We start from the raw sequence: 19,125 nt of genomic DNA, 5'->3' as shown, positions 1-19,125 counted from the left end.
ATAGGTTAAGTAATACGAGTAATTAATGAAGAAGAAAAGAAGGAAAAAAAAATTGGGGTGAGAGAGGCTCGAACTCTCGACCTCAGGATAACTCAGAAGCTATGAGACCTACGCGCTAGCCAACTGCGCCACCACCCCAGTTGTTGTGATTTTGTTACAGTTTTTAGAATACAAACCATTAAAATTCAGTAAACCAGTTTTTCATATTGAAATGTTTTACCGTATAAAGGGTTTATAGGTCGAGTTCGGGTTAGATTTCGAGTTGTGCTTAAAAAGTACTTCGTAAAACTTAATAAATTTGATATTAGGATGACTTCGGATTCGGTTTTCTCTTAGTAATTTCGGGTCAACCTAATAAAATATATGATACGATTTAATCAAATAATTAAATGTATGAGATGCATGCATCAAATGACTATATGGTCAACAATTACTTACTTCATTCCTTAAAGTTTGTCCTATCTTACATTAGGTTTGTCTTAAAGATTGTCTCGTTTTCTTTTTATGATCTCCATTTAATGTATTTTCTACTTTAACTATCTCAATTTAACGTAGTTTTTCACCAATCCCACAATAAAAATAAGGGTATCATCCCCCCTGGAACAACGTTTTCTTTTAGTCCTTTCAACCACTCGATACGGCCTCGAAGAGCCGCTTTTGCTAAAACTCGAGCAGTTTCCTGAAAACTGGCCTCGGATATAAAACTTTGAGTATTCAGAGATGCTCTCGTTATTCCCAATAAAGTAGCTCGGTAACATATCGCTTCTTCCAAAGCGCGTCCCGTTCATTCCGTCCGAAACAAACCAATTAGTTCTCCAAGCAAAAATACATTTTTTTTTTGGAAGATTTTTCTTTTGTAAGTCCTAACATAAGCATTCCTAAATGTATGTTGGAAGATTTTTCTTTTGTAAGTCCTAACATAAGCATTCCGGAAAATCCTGGTATACCAGAATTAAAAGATAATGACCCGAGCAACCAAACTTAGCGCTGATTTTGCATAACAAACCTTCGGAAAAAAAGACCAAGTAGCGCCACAAATATATAGCAGGACCTCAGTATTTAGAAGAAATATACATCGGCTAATCGCATCTTCACCCACAAGATCATATTCAACAATCTTATTATTACTCAAAAGTCAAAACCATTATAAAATCTGTGTTGAATGTTAAAAATGATAAAATCACACCAAATGTACAAAATGATCAAACAACCATCTAAAACAGACTACATGCCTGAACAGAAATGCTTTCAGCTAGACATGAACGAACTGAAAAATGTAATTGTGTCATCGAGTGCTTAAATGAAATGATCTACATCCTCCTTGGTGTTGTAGAAGTATAAACTAGCACGAGCACTGGCATTTGTTCCTATATGACGATGCAAAGGCTGCGCACAATGGTGGCCTGACCTGATGGCCACTCCATGCTGAAGAAAAAATGAGAAGCAGAAGTTTAAATTTTTCTGTTCTTTTCAGTAATTCATAGGCTACATCAATAGCAAAAAATAAAGGGAGAGAAGAAGGAAATCATACAGGCTTCAGAAAAGACAACATGTTTGCTACTAAGATTAGTTAAATTGTGCAAAGAATCAAGATGACCCTTAGCTATTCTCTCACTAGACACCAGAGCATAAGATTTAAGGATATTACAAAGACGGTTAAGAACTCATGATGACAATGGCCAAAGAGATGAGGGGAAAGTAGGAAAATATGATTTTATTGATAACAAAGGTAGAGATCACCAATTACAAGGTGATAAGGAGGCATAGATTGATTCTTAGCAAATTGGCTCAAAAGGGGTTCTCTCCATCACATGAGATGAGGCAGAAATAAAGGAATTTTTTTTTGTACCTGTTGATCAAGAAACGTGGCAATATCAGTTGGATGTATGTTCTCCACATTAAATGAACATAGAGCAGCTCGTCGGACTGTCTGGGATGGTTTAGGGCCATATATCCGAACTTTAGGGACAGAAGCTAGCTTTTCATATAGATAGTTGGCTAATTCCACCTGGAGAAAATTACGAAACTTCAAATAAGTAATGCAGTAATGACATTGCATTTAATAGGACCATGCGATAGTGAAGCTTATATCGTCAATAATATCTGAGATTACCCAAGTGAATATTTGTCTTAACTTTGATGAATCAAATACAGCAAGAAGAAATTAGCAGAGAATATTAAGAAGAATTTAGAGATAAGGGTAATTTTTTCATTAGTTATTCATTCAGGAAGATGGCAGGGGCTTTAAGCATTCGAGATGCTTAAATTGTCTCCTAAGAAAAGACATTGCATCACACAATTAACACTCTCTGTAGAGCTCTCCCTTTTATTTCATTCACTGCATCAACATTCAACACTGCATTTAACAAATCTGCCACAAGCTGCTTTCAGGCAGAATTTTATTAACCTTAATTACCCTTGGGACTGCGTCTTGCATACATTGGGACGAATCATTACACTACCCTCACTGGAATACGAAGTTATTCTTCCATTTACTAGCTTCACTAATATGAGCCTCCCAGTCCCCGTCATATAGTTTGTATAAGGAGTTAAAAATGTTTTATTTCCATTAGTTAAAGCATCGACACAAACATCACTATATAGATGGCAATGGGAACTGCTCAGCTATAACCATCTACAGACATTATCAATAATAACACCTGGTACAGCAATATTTAGAAGCCTATGCTGCTAGGAAACCCTTCAAAAAGAGAAAATTTGTCCATATAAAGTTCCTACACCAAAGATTAAAAGTTGAAAGCCCTTGAAACTCTAAGCTTCACTCGATTTTGACTTTAGTATCTTTAATACTTTGAAACTCCATAGGCATGCAAAATTTAAATGAAATTCCCAATTGAACCAAGGCACGAGTCACATGACTTTATTAGCTCATATAACAATGAAAGTATACAAAGCTGTAATTAGGGTGTTATACTAAAGATCTGAAACAAACCTCATAATTATGTATCTTCTCCATGCCAATTTCTGATAGATAATCTATAGCTGCTCCTAAGCCAATAGCCTCTCCAATTGCTGGTGTTCCAGCCTCAAATCTGACTCAAACGGATAGAAACATATTATCAAAACAAAACTTAGAACCAGCACATAAGAATTCATCTCAGCAACACAAACCAAATATAAAATCTCACATTTTCGATGCTTGTTCATGTAGTGCATAAATTCCAAATTTTCAGTGGCAAATCAAGATGCACTAGTTATAAGAAACATGCTACATTCAAATATTCAATCAGCATTCCAAGCTAGGAAGATCAATATGATATGATAGCAATTGCCAAAAAAAAAAAAAAAAAAAAAAAAGGGCGGAAAAATAATTTTTTGGAAGAGCTTTTAATGTGGCTTGGAACTTTATATGCTTCTGCTGCTAATTATTCACTAAAAAAAGATGCCTACCTGGATGGCGGGTCGGCATAGGTGGAGTGGTCCAAATATACATCAGCAATCATTTCGCCACCACCTAAAAGTGGATACATGTTCAGGCAGTTAACCAGAGTAAGAAGAACAACAGTGACTCTAGTGCCAGAAAAGAAAGAGAAAAAAAAAAAAAAAAAAAACACCTACCTAGGAAAGGAGGCATGGCTGCCAGGAGTTCCTCTTTACCATATAGGAATCCAATACCTGTAGGTCCACACATCTGAAGCATTGTTCATTTATTGTTTAAATAGATTTCAATAATGATTGCTAATGCAAATATGGGAAAACCCAAACCTTGTGAGAAGAAGCAACAAGAAAATCAGCATCAAGGCTCTGCACATCAACTACCATATGTGGAACACTTTGACAAGCATCTACTAAGACTTTTGCTCCAACACCATGGGCTGAGCGCACTATATCAACTATGGGGAGAGTTGAAGCTACAAGAGATGAATTGAAAAGCACCAAGTAATCAGGAACCTTATGCAAGAAAGAACAAAAAAAAAAAAAAAAAAAAAAAAAAAAAAAAAAAAAAAAAAAAAAAACAAAATTACACTTTGTTCAGTCCTCATCCATGATTTAATCTATGCAATAATTTGACAGAGAATCTCCAATTCTCAAAGATTGTAATTGAGGAACCTTGTAAGAATATTTTTATATCAGGTACCCTCTAGGCCTCTACAAGATGTAAATTTTTTTTTGTACTTTATTTGTCATAAATATATTTCACAGATATATTCTCAAGTACAGTGATTAAGTATCACGGAAAAGGACAAGGAATCTTCCAACACTAAAAATAAGGTCTTCAGTTGCACACTTGTGCATAGTGAGCCTTGCAGAATCAATGCTAAGTCGGAGACAAGTATTCTTTCTGAAAATACACCAAAACTCAAGGACCTTAGTGAATATTTCCCTGTAGTGTACAAGAGTGCTGCCACTCAAAAATCAGCGTATTTCTGTAGAGTGTAAACAAAGATATTTGTCCGACATCAATATTAACTACATATCCGAGTTAGTATTCCCCTTGTGAGAGGTTCCCAATGCTATATCTACTTTTTTTTTTTTTTTTTTTTTTTTTTGAGATTGTTAGTTACTAAAGAACTATCAAGCACAAATTAGCTTTGCATACCAAGCACATTCGAGACGTGATGAACAACGACAAGCTTTGTCTTTTTTGACAATAACTCCAATAGTTTCATGGCATCAGGAACTTCATCTTCAGTCAAACTCACAAATTTCAAAACGGCACCAGTTTTCTGAGCTACAATTTGCCATGGAACAATAGCACTATGATGTTCTGCAACAGTAAGGATGATCTGCAAGCAAATTTGTAGCAGAAAAAGAGTCAGAAATATATTACAAAAATAATCGTTGTCACTCCTCAACTCCCAAGTAGTTTAGACACTGTATGCCTTTATCATTGTGTAAGTATAATATGGAGTAAAATTTGAGGAAGGGAACGACTTTACTTATATCCACCCTCTTTTACTTCCAAAGAATTATACAGATATAAGTTTTTCCAATTTACACCCGCTGACTGCTTCAAAAAAATTTAGTTTGTCCTGTTTGAAGTTTCTCTTTATGTAGCACATAAACTAGGCCACAGTTTCCATTTTTCCTATCAAGAAAATGGGGAAATCAAATATGCTTACATCATTGACATAATTTACATCAAGTCATCAAATATGTTTACCATAATTGCAAGTCACCGGTTTCAAACAAATATTAAAGATGGACATGTAGTAGTGTACCTCATCACCAGCTCTTATATTAGAGAGGCCCCATGAGTAAGCCACTAAATTGATTGCTTCTGTAGCGTTTCTTGTGAAAATAATCTCACTTGATTTTTTGGCATTAATGAATGTTGCCACCTTCTTCCTTGCTTGCTCGTATCCATCTGTTGCCTTTGCACTGAAATATAATATTCAACAAGTTAGCATCCATATCTGAGACAAGAAAAGGAAACATAGCCAACATTAACGAAATCCTTGTCCTTAAGGACCTCAATTGCTGATAAGAATATTCAGAGAAGTATTAATTTCTTAGAGGAAAAAAGATTATGATCAGAACAGCTCTAAGCAGGGCATCAACACCTCAAAAAGTGTATCCCTCTGTGCACATTCGAGTTGTATTCTTCATAATAGGATTGCAAAGCCTTCAACACTGCTGATGGCTTCTGAGAAGTTGCGGCATTGTCCAAGTAGACAAGCTTGCGTCCATTTACCTCCTGCAGCGTAGTGAAGTGACCCAACATTACAACTTTTACACAAATCCACTAATCTCATCAGAATCAAATGACAATCCATTGTATATCACGATAGGTACACCACCATATATATTTTTGACCACAGATAAGATTCAACCCATATAAGCCCGAGAAATCCAATAGCAAATCACAGATAGAGTACAACACAAATAAGGATTACTTCCTTCTATGTCAACTTGTTATAAAAGTATAATCACTGATATAGTACAATCACCCCACCTCATATCCCAACATGGAAACCAATATCAACTTGTCCAAGCCATACAAGTGATACAACTACCAAAGTAAAAATAAGCACCCTCTCATTCCAAATATTGAAAACCACATATAACATAAAACTATGCTATTTATTCACCCTTAAATTACCTCTAACCCAAGGAAATGATTATCCCTCTACGCTCTATCCCAAATCAACGATCACATTACTAGTCCAAATTACAATATCAAAACAATACACGCGTATTATTTCCGAATGTTTTCCTTATTTGAGAGTAATTCCACACCCTTGTAACCTTGTTACCCTCCCTAACCCAATGGAAAAACATCATGCTACCCTCCTCAATTACCCTCCTACCCTAATTCCATTCCATTCCATTACAACACCAAACATATCATTGCTTTCACTCTATCTTGTCCAATACTATTCCATTCGTTTTCCTCCAAACATATCAAACATTTGATTTATTTACTAACACAAGCTATCATGAAACCATGAACTTAATACCCCAGAAACAGAACACTAATTCCAATTTCCTAATACATAAAAAAACCACAACTAACACACTTAATTAACAAAATTATCTAGCTTAGTTGACAATAAAGTCTTGAGGTAAGACATAGGATCAAATTCCGTCTAAATCATTAACTTTGCAATTCCCATAAACAATACTCCAAAATAAATAAATTATTACAATATCCCACAAAAATAAATAAATAAATAAATACAAACTGACATAATAATTCAATAAAATTACTTCCAAAACAAAAAGAACAAAATTACAAAATCAAATCTTTAAAAGAAAAACCTGGTGAAGAATGGGAAAATCAGGACGAGTGGAGTGACCAAGAGAAAGGGATTGATTATGGGTGACAATTGAAGCCGAAGCTGAAGAAGAAGAAGAAGAAGAAGAGAAAGAAGCAGCAAACAAAGGAGATGATCTACTGAGGCAAATTCGGGTTGACCCGGAAAAGGGATTCGGGTTAAAGAGGAGATAATTGAGTGAAGTTGAGGGCTTCAGAGTTACACCTCCCAATCCCATTTTTCTTATCTTTGGATTTGGATTCGGGTTGTGTTCAACAATACAAGAAATACCACCAGAAGCTTTAATATGTGAGGAGGGAAAAAAAAAAAAAAAAAAAGGCTTTATAATATTCCTTTTTCATTAATATTGGAAATTAAAAATACAATTTCTCGGGAATGGTGTGACGTTCATCGGACCGTCTTGATTTATAATTTGTAGTATCTTTGCAAAAAGTTTATCGGACCATCTCGATTTATAATTAATATAGATATAGTTGAGGATTGATCGATTGAGCATTACTGATGCAAATGAATTTTTAATCGACAACAAAATAAACACACGAGGGTAAATGTATAAAATTTTACAAATTAAATCAAAGTCTAGCTAGCTATTATCCCCTTTGTTGAAAACCGCTTTCAAGTTTCACTAAGGCTTTTCCCTTTAATATAAAATTTTCAATCTAACATTGCATAATTGTTAAGATACTATGTATTGTTTTATTCCTTTTTAGGTCATTGACATTTTTAATCCAAACAAATTCTCTGTTAGTAAGGAATGAAAGAAGTGAAAAGTTACTTATTTCATAAATGATATTCTTGATAAGGATACAAAGAGTTTAGCGGAGGTTTAATTTAGCTAATTCGGCCATACACGAGTGATTGAACAACATATATAGGTACCTTGTCAAAATTCTCGAATTTGAGATCATTACATGTCTCAAATGGTCCTCAAAGTTGACATAAGAATCAATATCTATTCCAAAAGTTTCATAATACCCTATCATTTAATACGGAGTATATAGACTCAAATAAATTTTGTCGACTTATTGAAAAATATAATAATTTTATTTAGGCTTTATTTAAAAAAAAATAAAAAATTTGAATGGCTTTATAACTAGGTTATCCCGTGCGATGCACGATTAGAATAAATCTTTCATGCAATTTATGTTCTGTTGCATTACATTGTTACACAAAATGAGACATTTATGTTATTTTTTTGCCAATTCCAATCAATTCGGACCCTTAAGAACTAAAATGACCCCTAAAACCTTAAATGAACATTTTTCAACACGCCAATCGATAAAAAAAATTGAATTATTTGTAAATTTTCCTTTATATATATATATATTTTACAAGTATTATGCTACAATATTTTTTTTTGAGGGGGGTAATATGCTACAATATAAATTACTTACCATGTATACAAAAAAAATTTAAAGAGTAAAAAATTTTCTTTCTCCATATCTAATATATAATTTAGGAGTCGCTTTTCACGAGAATCCCCCAAACCCCCAACTCTAAGCTCTCATTCACTCCCGCCTTTTTTTTCTTAATTCCTCTAAACTGCCTACTCTAAACATACAGATAAACATATAGATTTGAATTTCAAAAAAAAAAAAGCCCATAAATCGTGGTAGGCAGTTACCTACACTCCACCACACTACTCCATAACTGCACACACTATACTCTACAATACTCATTTCACACCAAAAAAAAAAAAAAAATAACAGCACAAATCTGATAGAGAGTACATTATTGTTTGGGTTTCAATCAGAGATAGATAATCCTACTCACTACGGAAGATTGAATTGAGGTAAAGATTAAACCTTTATTCATAATTTAATCCTCTCTATTCTCGCTTTGTTAGTTTTTTTTTTTTAAAGTACGTAAATATCATTAAGGAATTATATAAAAGATCAAGGAAATTTGATCATTGAGGAATTATAATCATTAAGGAAATTTAATCATCATTATGGAATTATAATCATTAAGGTTACACCGTCATTAAGGAATTAGGATATTTTTTCTGAATACTTTTTCACTCCTATTTTACTTCTTCAATACATTGGTTGTGATTACAGATAAACATTATAAAATTGCTCACTTTGAGGTTCTGCATATTATTGGAAGATTAAGTTGAGGTAAAGATTAAACCCTTTATTTTTGTGTATTTCTTTTGTATAGATATTAGATTTTTTGATTAAAAATTATCTTTTGTGCTTAATTTAACGTGAATGGATTTGAGTTTGTTGGGAAATTTGGTCAACATGAGGTTTTTTGATTGGTTTGTGAAGAGATTATTTGATTAGAACTCCACCACAAAGAAGGAAACGGATGAAGTGGTTTCGGTTTTGAATATGAAGATTTTATTCAAATGATTGTTCTGTGTAGTTTTCTGAAGTTTTGGTGCAATGAGGAAACAAATACTAAAATTCTGCTGTATTTCCATCTTTACAATGTCATTTATATTGCTCTTGGATGTTGGGAACAATTAATGAATGACAATCTTTGTTTTAGTTGCAAAGTACATACTGGGATTTGAATTATTGATTCATTGAAGTGGTAATTTGTAGGATTCGAGTGTACCTCTGGCCGAAAAGCTTGAGAGAAAGAACAGAAGGTTTGTAGCACTTAGATATTGGATAATTTGCTCAAGTTTATTATACAGTATGATAATTATTGTAAATCTAATACTGATAATTTGATTGTAATTATTGTAATTTGATAATTTGATTGTAATTTGCTCAAGTTTCATGGAGATGGACACGCAATCTACCTTGAATATGTAATTTTTTTGCTAGATAAATACTGTAATTTGGAAAGTGAATAAATAATGTGTCATCATGCTAAACTCATGTTTGTTAAGAAGAGCAAAACCTTTTAATAATGTTATGTGAACTTGGGTTTGGATTCCCACTTAAGTCGTTGGATCCAATTTACTCCATCCATTACATTTTTTTCCTTTTTTTTAAAAAAATTTTTTTTTTATTGTACTTGGTATGTAATACTTCGTATTACTATAACTAATGGTGGCAGTAAAAATCAAACGATGTATATAAAAAATGATAAGATGTGTACTATAGGATTATGATAAATATAATTACGCATGTAGTGCCACTATCATGGTATCGCCGCATATGCCCTGTTCGAGTGTTTGGACAGTGACTTTTGTGTCAATATCTCAATATGGACTCAAATTGGTTATAATTTGTTATGTATCAATATTAAATTCAAATGTAAATGTAAATGGATTGAAAGATGTTGATGAAGATAAAAACATTGATTAAAAAACTAAACATTTCAAGGTTTTTGATAGTTTTCATTATCGGTTATGGATGATTATTTGATTGTATTTGTTCACTGTATAAATATTATGAATGCATTACAAATTAATCTTAATCAATCATTCCAATCCCTCAATTATATCTTATTAAGTTCTAATTTCATCTCATTTTTCTTTTGACAAGATAATTTTATCCCTTTTACTAATCTTATATTATTAAAATCTAATTTTCTCTCTGCTAATCAATAGTTTTTACAGTGCACTCAATTTTGACATAAATTGCAATTGATATCTGTTTCAAAAAATTCCTCTGTTTTGCCACCTAAATTTTTTTTGTAAAAAAAAAATAAAAAAAAACGCACACAAAGAATATATATTGAAATTTTTTTTCCTTCCAAAGAAAAAAAAATAAAAATCATTTCCTCTTTTATGCCACCTGAATTTTTTTTTTTTTAATTTTAAAAAAATACAAAATAACTTATATGAACAACTTTTTTTATACAAGTCTATAACAACATTTATCATTAATTGAGGATTACCAATAACAATGTTGATCCCTTGACCATGATTCTACTACTATTTCATACCTGTAAGGTAGAATTCAATAATAGGTTTGAACATTTTTTAAATGAAATGGAAACGAAGTTAATTAGAGTTAGACATGATTCATTATTATTTTTTTTATTTAAGTAGAAATGGAGTTGGTATTGGAGATTGTTCATTAATTCAAATTATTGTTCCATTTTTTTTTTCCAGTACATAAAATACTCCGTTGACTGCGTTTCACCTTTAGCTTAAATTTCTACACCCTACAGGTATGAACAATTTAATTTACTTTAATTTTGTTAATGTGAATGTGCATGTATATTTAGGTAAATTTATGATTTTATCTGCTCATAGAGGGACATGCTATTAATTTGCCACTACACTACATTACATACATATATATTAATTTGCCTCTATTAGTATTATAACATTGTAAATTGTTACAACTTACCACTATTAATTGATGTTGTTCAAACTATAATATCGATTCTTATATTTATGTCTTGATTATTTTTTATATAATAGATTAGAATGGACATACATACAAGTAATTATCGATTCAGAGAGAATTTGCAACACAAACATGCTAGATTAGTTGTTAGGCGAAGGTTACTATTCAAACGCACTACAAACCATGAAGATCCTATTTTCAAGCAACGTCGTTACTTATTGGAGAAAGAAGCACGATCCTTGCGACTATTAATGATGCAATTACGTCGATCAACACATCAATATCACGATGTGACACGTGAAGTGGAGCAATTTCCTAATGAGATCAATACAAATGGTACTTATAAGAACCATTAATATTTACTTTATAGCAGTAATATTAATACCTTGCATTAAGGACCCTATTAAATTTTTAAAACCTTTCATTCCAGAAAGCTCACCTAATGAAGGGATAGACAATGATGCTAGACCTGATGAGCAAATTGTCGGAATGAGAGGTAACCACTTTGCCAAGCTACTTAACCACACACATAAGAGATGTCGACATTGTTAATTGATATTCACTAAAATAAATCATTTGCATGCAGAAGTGACTCATCAATGTCGTCGTACCGATGGGTTTGATAGACGTTGGGAGTTTGGACCTAGAACAGTTGTGTGTTCTAATTGCAAGGCCCTTATGTGGATTGAAGAAAGGGTAAAGAGTAGCAATAAAACACACCCAAGGTTCAATCACTGCTGTCAAAGTGGGCAAGTTATATTGCCGCTTTTACCTTTGACACCGCCATTTTTAATGTCACTTTTGCCACATCAGCAATTCCGAAACAATATTAGAGCTTTCAACTCTATGTTAGCTTTCACCTCTATGGGTGGTCGGATTGATAACACTGTTAATGATGGTAGAGGCCCCTATGTCTATCGCATAAGTGGTAGTAATTACCATCGAATTGGAACTTTACTCCCTGAGCCGGGAACAGGTCCAAAGTTTGCACAGTTGTACATATATGATACTGACAATGAAACATCCAACCGACTAAATCACATGGGGGGCGCGGAAGCTTCTTCCATAGATCCAGGAATTTTACAAGGACTAAAAATGATGCTTGATGATATAAATCCTTATGTCACAGTATTCAGAAATGCTGGCACTATGTTGCGCGATCAAGGTGAGCATCAAGATTTGAGAATTAAGCTCATTTGCGCAAGAGAAGGCAGACAATATATCCAACCAACCGCAAGTGAAGTGGCTGCATTGATGGTAGGTGATGGAACTGAAGACATAGGTAATCGAGATATCATATTGCAAAAAATAGATGGTGGGTTACAAAGGATTGATGAAACTCATCCAAGTTATATGCCTTTACAATACCCACTACTGTTTCCATATGGCACCGATGGATGGAGAGTTGGGATACCTAAGGCGTCAAGTACAAGTACCAGCCGAAGTACTGTGACAATGCGACAATTCTACGCATTTAGGATACATGATAGGGAAGAAGAGGGTGACACCTTGATAGATTCCGGGCGCTTATTGCAACAATTTGATGTTGATGCATACGCTGCAATGGAACAATATCGATTATCATGGATAAGGAGAAATCAAGGCAGGCTTCGCTCTGATTTATACAGTGGACTCCAAGATGCAATCAGGGCTGGAGATGTCAATGCTAATGATGTAGGTCGATTATTCATATTACCATCATCCTTCACACGAAGCCCCCGTAATATGGCCCATCATTATCAAGATGCTGTGGCAATTGTTCGTGTTTTGGGTCCGCCTGATTTATTTATAACTTTCACTTGCAATCCAAACTGGCCTGAGATTGTAAATGAGATATCTACACGTGGAAGTCGTCGCACTGAAGATAGACCAGACATTGTAGCACGTGTTTTCAAGATCAAATTGAAACAAATGCTTCGCGATTTGAAGGATAACAGGAAGTTTGGAAAAGTCATTGCTGGTGAGTTGTGTTGATTAATTATATAATCGTACTATATTTTTTGACATATCAAATTAATTAACATGGGACATATTTCATTTTACAGATTTTTATGTCATTGAATTTCAAAAGCGCGGACTTCCACATGCGCATATTCTCATAACATTGGCTCTAGAAGATAAGCCTAAGTGTCCAGAGGATATCGATGTAATTATCTCTGCGGAAATCCCTGACAAGGATATAGATCCTTTGGCATTTGAAACAGTTACCAAGAACATGCTCCATGGACCATGTGGGCCATGTTTAATCGATGGAAAGTGTTCAAAGCATTTCCCGAAGAAATTTTGTACTGAAACCACCTTTGATGATAATGGCTTTGTGCAGTATAGACGTAGACAACATAGAGAGCCCATCATTGTTAATGGAAGGGAAGTAGATAATCGTTGGGTGGTACCATATAACAGAGATCTATGTGTTAAGTACAATGCACACATAAATGTTGAGCGTGTTGCTGCGAGAAGTGTGGTAAAGTATCTATACAAGTATGTTACTAAAGGTCAAGATAGAGCAACAGTTGTCATTGAAAACAATTCAACCACACGACGTGGTCAAGAGGTACGACAAGGAAACAGAGTGGATGAGATAAAACAATACTTAGATTGTCGGTATGTATCGGCCATTGAAGCATGCTGGAGAATATTTGAGTTTGATTTGCAACATCAATATCCTTCAACGGAACTACTTCAGTTTCATCTACCTGGTGAACAATTTGTAGTTTTCAATGATAATGATGATCTGCACACAGTCCTTGAACGACCGAGATTGCAACAAACCATGTTAACTATGTGGTTTCAAGCTAACAAGGATTTTCCAGAAGCAAATCAATACACTTACCAAAATTTTCCTATGGGATTTACATGGAATCGTTCTACAAAAAGGTGGGCACAACGGCAAGAAAGAACTTGCATTGGTAGATTGCCTTTTGTTCATCCAAATTCTGGGGAACGATATTACTTACGGATGCTTTTAACTAAGGTTTGTGGAGCGAAATCTTTTGAAGATATACGAACTGTTGATGGTGTCATCCACCCTACCTTTAGATCTGCATGTCATGCCCTTGGGTTGCTTGATGACGATAATGAGTGGCATGAAACTCTGTCAGAAGCCTCTAACTGGGCATCGGGTTCACAGTTGAGAAACATGTTTTGCTCCATATTGATGTTTTCGGAAGTAAGTGATCCGAAACAGTTGTGGGAACAACATTGGGGTGAACTTACGGATGACCTAGAGAGAATGATGCAACGTCAAACTAGAAACCCTAACTTACGATTAACTCCCGAAGAGATGCAGAATCAAGGATTACAAGAGATTGAGCATATATTGAATAAACTTGGAAGGTCATTGATAGATTTCCCTGACATGCCACAACCTTCTTCAGAGTTGGCACGCAATGCCTTAAATCGACTGATAAGAGATGAACTTGAATATGACACACATGATGAAGCCAACAGATTTGATACCTTAGTTAGAGGGTTAAACACGGATCAATATAGAGTATATGCTGCAATACTTGATGCTCATTCTCGAGATGCAGGTGGCCTATTTTTTGTCTACGGTAGTGGTGGGACAGGAAAGACTTACCTATGGAACACTCTGATTGCAAAATTCAGATCTGAAAGAAAGATCGTGCTCTCTGTGGCTTCATCGGGAATTGCTGCTTTATTATTGCCCGGGGGTAAAACCGCACATTCGACTTTCAAGATTCCTTTTGATCCTGATCAACATTCCGTTTGTAACTTCAAAAAAGACTCAACCCGTGCTGATTTGATCCGTGAAGCATCATTGATTATATGGGATGAGGCTCCAATGACCCATCGATTAGCATTTGAGGCGGTAGATCGACATTTCAAGGATATTTGTAGTGACAATAGAGTTTTCGGAGGTAAATTGGTTGTTCTTGGTGGAGACTTTAGACAGATACTTCCCGTGGTGCCAGATGAAGGACGAGAATCTATTGTTGCAGCTACCTTGCATCGAGCGTCCTTTTGGAGAGACTGCCAAGTTATGTGCCTAAGGATAAACATGCGTTTATGTCGAAGTGACGTTCCCTCCGATACCCTTGAACAAATTCGAGAATTTGCTGATTGGATAATAAAAGTTGGAGAAGGAGTTATAGCAGGAGTGCCCATTGTAGAGGAAGGTGAACCAAATTGGATTGAAATTCCGCGTGATTTTTTGATAGCCAATGATGAACATGGTTTGCAAAATCTCATTAACTTTGTCTACCCCAACTTGCCTTCAAATTATACGGATTGGGAGTACCTCAAGGATCGCGGAATTCTAGCACCAACAAACAATGATGTAGATGAGTTAAATTCGAAAATTTTATCAATGCTACCAGGAAACGTGCATAGTTATTATAGTTCGGATACTTTGGGTCATACAGGAGATGGTGGGATCCTTGATAACATGGAGCCTATGGAATTATTAAACTCATTAAATTTGTCGGGTCTTCCTAATCATTGCTTAGAGCTGAAAGTTGGTGCCCCGGTAATATTGATGCGAAATATGAACCAATCCATAGGGTTGTGCAATGGAACACGCCTTATAATCAAGAAATTGGGTTATAGAGTGATTGAGGCACAAGTGATCACAGGTCCCAGAGCTACAGAATCAGTTCTAATTCCGCGAATTGATTTAACACCTTCCAACAAGAAGATAGATCTCCCTCTTAAAAGAAGGCAATTCCCATTAAAATTGGCCTTTGCCATGACAATAAATAAGAGCCAAGGACAGACGTTGAGCAAAGTTGGCATTTTTCTCCCTAGGCCCGTGTTTAGTCATGGCCAATTATATGTTGCAATGTCACGAGTTACATCTCCTTCCGGGCTAAAAATCTTAGTACAAAATAAGAAGGATATTTCTCACAATTTGACTAAAAATATTGTGTATAATGAAGTATTAAACAGTGTAAATTAGCTATGTATGTAATTTTGTTATAATATTTATATAGTAACTCTTAGCAATGTTTGTTTTAGTGTAATTTCAGAGCTATACTATTTTTTGTTTATATATTAGATTTTCTTTGTCATGTTAATGCTTATATTTTACTTTATTAAAGATTTGTTTCATTATCTCTACTATTTATGTAACCTTTATACATGTGCGAGGTTGGATCAATAATGAAATATTATGTAAATTATTTTTTATGCCCACTTCAATGATGTTAAAGTGCAGGAAATGAACACAAGATACACACCATGTCGTTGTATTACCCTTACGACATTGAATGTGAATATGAGAGTGCGTTTACTATGGATGGTCAATGAACAAAGTAGAGCCAGAGGTACAAATTACGTCCATCGTTCGTGGAGTATGGTATTCATTGACTCAGAGGTTTGAACTATATTTTTACTTAGTGCTTACATTTTTTTTTCAATATATTCATTTATTTGACACTTATGTATGTATGAAATTTTCAATTTCTAGGGGGACGAAGTTCAAATCACACTATTTAATGCTGACATTGATAAATATAAAGAGATCTTCAAACAAGGAAAGGTTTATTCAATTGCTCAGCTAGATCTTATGCCCCTAGATACATCTTACAAATATTCCAATAACCAAATGAGGTTGAAATTTGGCAACAAGACCATGATAACAGAAATTCTTGATGATTGTGATGATATCCCAAGGTACAATTTCAGGTTTATTGAATTTTGCCACATTCCACAGTACCTTCACCTGCGCAATAGTCCTCTCATCGGTACGTGTCTTTTAGTAATTAAAATAAATAATACTAATTTCTTTGCATTTTTAAAATTATTTAGTTTTGAAGGTCATATCCGATCTTTTTTTCTTGATGATGAATGTACACAGATGTTATTGGATTGGTTATATATGTGTCTGAATCATATAGAGTCTCGGGTGGGAGACAACAATTCAAAAGAGATGTGTTACTCTGCAACACAAAGTAAGAGCATATTACAAAAGTTACAATATGTTTATGTAATTCTAACAACTTATGCAGTGTTAAGTTTTTTTTTTTTTCTTTTTTTCAAAAAAAAAAAATAAAAAAAAAACTTATGACATATTTTGATTTACAGCATGGAAACAATGAGGCTAACTTTATGGGAAGGGTTTGCTCATGATCAAGGTCGGTTCTTATTCAATGAGCTTAATCAGGACCATGTGTTGGGTGCATCCATGGTATCAGTTGGCTCCTATTATGGTAAAATAAGTTTTTTAAAATAAGATAACCATGGAAAGACTATGGTGTCATTTTCATTATTATCATTGCTTTGAATACTTTTACTAACCTTTCAATAGGTGCATGTCTTTCGACTGTTGGACGTACCAGACTTTTTATTGATCCTGATATTGATGAAACTGATGATCTACATGGCTGGTAAGCCTAAAAACATCATAATATACAATGTAAGTTTATATTGCAAACTAATGTACTTATATAACCCATATAGGTATGCGGATGATGGATATGTCCAAAAACATATCAGCTGGAGTCAGATATTAGCCAATAGTATCTCTGAAATGGAAATGGTGTTTAATGCAAAAAGGATCAAATTAAATCAGTTTTCAGCGGCTCATAATGTATGTATATCAACAATTATTGATTTCATTTTCTTATACATGAGGTATTAAATATTTTATGTGTGTTTTCAGGTAAAATACTTTTGAGTACTAGCAAAGGTGTTATCTATTGATTCTTCTATGCCTATTTGGTATGAATCATGTGCTCGACACTTAAGGAGAGCTGATATGTGTGAGGAGTGTGACCCCTCTTTTAGTAGGCCAAGGTATTTTCACTTTTTTATTTTATATAAAAAAATATAATTATAACCTGCTTTACTTATCACTATACCTAATTATATCATATCAATAATAACAGATATAGAATCAATGTAAAAATTGGTGACGCTACCAATACAATGTCTGTTACACTCTTTGGCCAATATGCTGAGATGATTATCGGTTGTCCAATATCAAGTATTCAAGCGATGACAGATAATGTGAGTATATCCTTTAATCAAATATATTAAGCAATTACTCACCGGCATAATGACTACATTTGTTATTTATTAACAGGAATTTGGAGACTACTTTCTAGAGGAGTATCTGAGTGAACGATTGATGAATACATTCACTTTCATACTACATGTCCCTGAGATAGGAAATGATGATATAATAGTTGCATGTGTTTTACAAGTAAAATGGGAAGAAGAATTCTATTATCTGAAACGAGAGATGCGTGGACAATCCAATTGAAGACTTAGATTCATTTAGCATAATATTTCAAGACTTTAATTTTCTTTTTTTATATGAATTCAACACTTGGATTTTTTTTTTTTTTTTTTTTAAAATTTGCAATCTATTTGTTTTTGTTTTTTCATTTTTTTGGGTTTTTGTTGTTATTATATTTGGTTTTATTAAATACCATTTGCATCTCTATACTTTGTATTTTTTTTTTAAATCCTATCCTTAATTATAACCCGTGCATTAGCACGGGCACATTCTAGTTGTAAATAAATTTCACAACGTTTTTGTTTAACACGGACATCGTACGTGAACTAAATTAGTTACTCGTATAAAAATCAAAACAAAATATATTTCATCAACTTATACTTTAAGCCCACGTCAAAAATATATATATATATAAAAAAAAATTATACTTCAAGGAGTTCAAGCCACTTGAAAATAAAAAGTCTTTTCCTAAAAAAAAAAAAAAAAAAAGTCTCAACTCAATTTCACGTCCATCTTAAAATTTAAATTGAAATTAATTAAAAAAAAAGTTGGGGAAAAAGAAAGAAAAAAAAAAAAAAAAGAATCCAAGAATATATAACCAATAGAAAATAGAAATGACTGAAACGAGGGTTGAAGAGGAGCGAAAAAATAGGGGAATGTGGGAGTGTGGGACAACAATTACACCCTCTCTTTAACTCATTAACCAACTCTTTTAACCGTCACTTTCCATTTTCACAATTTCAATTATCTTCTCTCAATTAGATACTCCAACAAAATGGACAACTCTACTTTTTTCAAAAATAATCACGCCAAATCCAAGAAATACTATCATCATTACAATAATAATAATAATAATAATAATAATAATAATAATAATAATAGTGTTACTAGTACAATGATTAGGAAAGGGCCTTGGAAACCCGAA

The 19,125-nt window shown here is 33.7% G+C and overlaps 3 protein-coding genes, 1 long non-coding RNA gene and 1 other non-coding gene across 5 annotated transcripts; 3 read left to right on the top strand and 2 right to left on the bottom strand.

The window, feature by feature from the left end:
* Positions 1 to 53: 53 nt before the first annotated feature.
* On the bottom strand, positions 54 to 138 carry TRNAM-CAU (transfer RNA methionine (anticodon CAU)). The gene is given in 2 exon segments: positions 54 to 89; positions 101 to 138. It is a non-coding gene; the product is annotated as a tRNA-Met (tRNA).
* Positions 139 to 1,090: 952 nt separating this feature from the next.
* On the bottom strand, positions 1,091 to 7,011 carry LOC145586694 (cysteine desulfurase 1, chloroplastic-like). Its single transcript, XM_081643589.1, has 10 exons — positions 6,724 to 7,011; positions 5,526 to 5,659; positions 5,184 to 5,343; positions 4,562 to 4,748; positions 3,727 to 3,872; positions 3,580 to 3,652; positions 3,412 to 3,475; positions 2,954 to 3,053; positions 1,850 to 2,008; positions 1,091 to 1,425 (listed from the first exon to the last, which is right to left on the bottom strand). Exons 1-10 carry the CDS (start codon positions 6,955 to 6,957, stop codon positions 1,297 to 1,299), a joined length of 1,386 nt encoding a protein of 461 aa, XP_081499715.1. The 5' UTR covers positions 6,958 to 7,011; the 3' UTR covers positions 1,091 to 1,296.
* Positions 7,012 to 11,079: 4,068 nt separating this feature from the next.
* On the top strand, positions 11,080 to 15,917 carry LOC145584418 (uncharacterized). The gene is made up of 4 exons (XM_081641261.1): positions 11,080 to 11,335; positions 11,430 to 11,495; positions 11,586 to 12,959; positions 13,045 to 15,917. Exons 1-4 carry the CDS (start codon positions 11,080 to 11,082, stop codon positions 15,915 to 15,917), a joined length of 4,569 nt encoding a protein of 1,522 aa, XP_081497387.1.
* A 635-nt stretch (positions 15,918 to 16,552) lies between these two features.
* On the top strand, positions 16,553 to 17,158 carry LOC145585579 (uncharacterized). Its single transcript, XR_014100687.1, has 3 exons — positions 16,553 to 16,704; positions 16,818 to 16,911; positions 17,045 to 17,158. It is a non-coding gene; the product is annotated as an uncharacterized LOC145585579 (long non-coding RNA).
* Positions 17,159 to 17,199: 41 nt separating this feature from the next.
* On the top strand, positions 17,200 to 18,224 carry LOC145584417 (replication protein A 70 kDa DNA-binding subunit B-like). Its single transcript, XM_081641260.1, has 6 exons — positions 17,200 to 17,215; positions 17,268 to 17,346; positions 17,420 to 17,553; positions 17,644 to 17,755; positions 17,848 to 17,968; positions 18,045 to 18,224. The coding sequence occupies exons 1-6, from the start codon at positions 17,200 to 17,202 to the stop codon at positions 18,222 to 18,224; spliced, it is 642 nt and encodes a 213-aa protein (XP_081497386.1).
* The last annotated feature ends 901 nt before the right edge of the window (positions 18,225 to 19,125 follow it).

This window comes from Chenopodium album, chromosome 16 (genome assembly GCF_948465745.1).
Source record: "Chenopodium album chromosome 16, dcCheAlbu1.1, whole genome shotgun sequence".
NCBI lineage: Eukaryota > Viridiplantae > Streptophyta > Magnoliopsida > Caryophyllales > Amaranthaceae > Chenopodium > Chenopodium album.
The sequence above is the reverse complement of the archived record's forward strand: the minus strand, read 5'-3'. Positions and strand labels throughout refer to the sequence as shown.

Coding starts and splice junctions, on each gene's coding strand:
- LOC145584418 (XM_081641261.1), top strand. CDS start 11,080: ATGGACATACATACAAGTAATTATCGATTCAGAGAGAATTTGCAACAC. Junction 11,336..11,429: donor TAATGAGATCAATACAAATG/GTACTTATAAGA, acceptor CTTTCATTCCAG/AAAGCTCACCTAATGAAGGG. Junction 11,496..11,585: donor GCAAATTGTCGGAATGAGAG/GTAACCACTTTG, acceptor ATTTGCATGCAG/AAGTGACTCATCAATGTCGT.
- LOC145584417 (XM_081641260.1), top strand. Junction 17,347..17,419: donor ACTGATGATCTACATGGCTG/GTAAGCCTAAAA, acceptor TAACCCATATAG/GTATGCGGATGATGGATATG. Junction 17,969..18,044: donor TTCAAGCGATGACAGATAAT/GTGAGTATATCC, acceptor ATTTATTAACAG/GAATTTGGAGACTACTTTCT.
- LOC145586694 (XM_081643589.1), bottom strand. CDS start 6,957: ATGGGATTGGGAGGTGTAACTCTGAAGCCCTCAACTTCACTCAATTAT. Junction 3,873..4,561: donor TCACGTCTCGAATGTGCTTG/GTATGCAAAGCT, acceptor CATCTCTTGTAG/CTTCAACTCTCCCCATAGTT. Junction 3,054..3,411: donor TATGCCGACCCGCCATCCAG/GTAGGCATCTTT, acceptor CGTTTGAGTCAG/ATTTGAGGCTGGAACACCAG.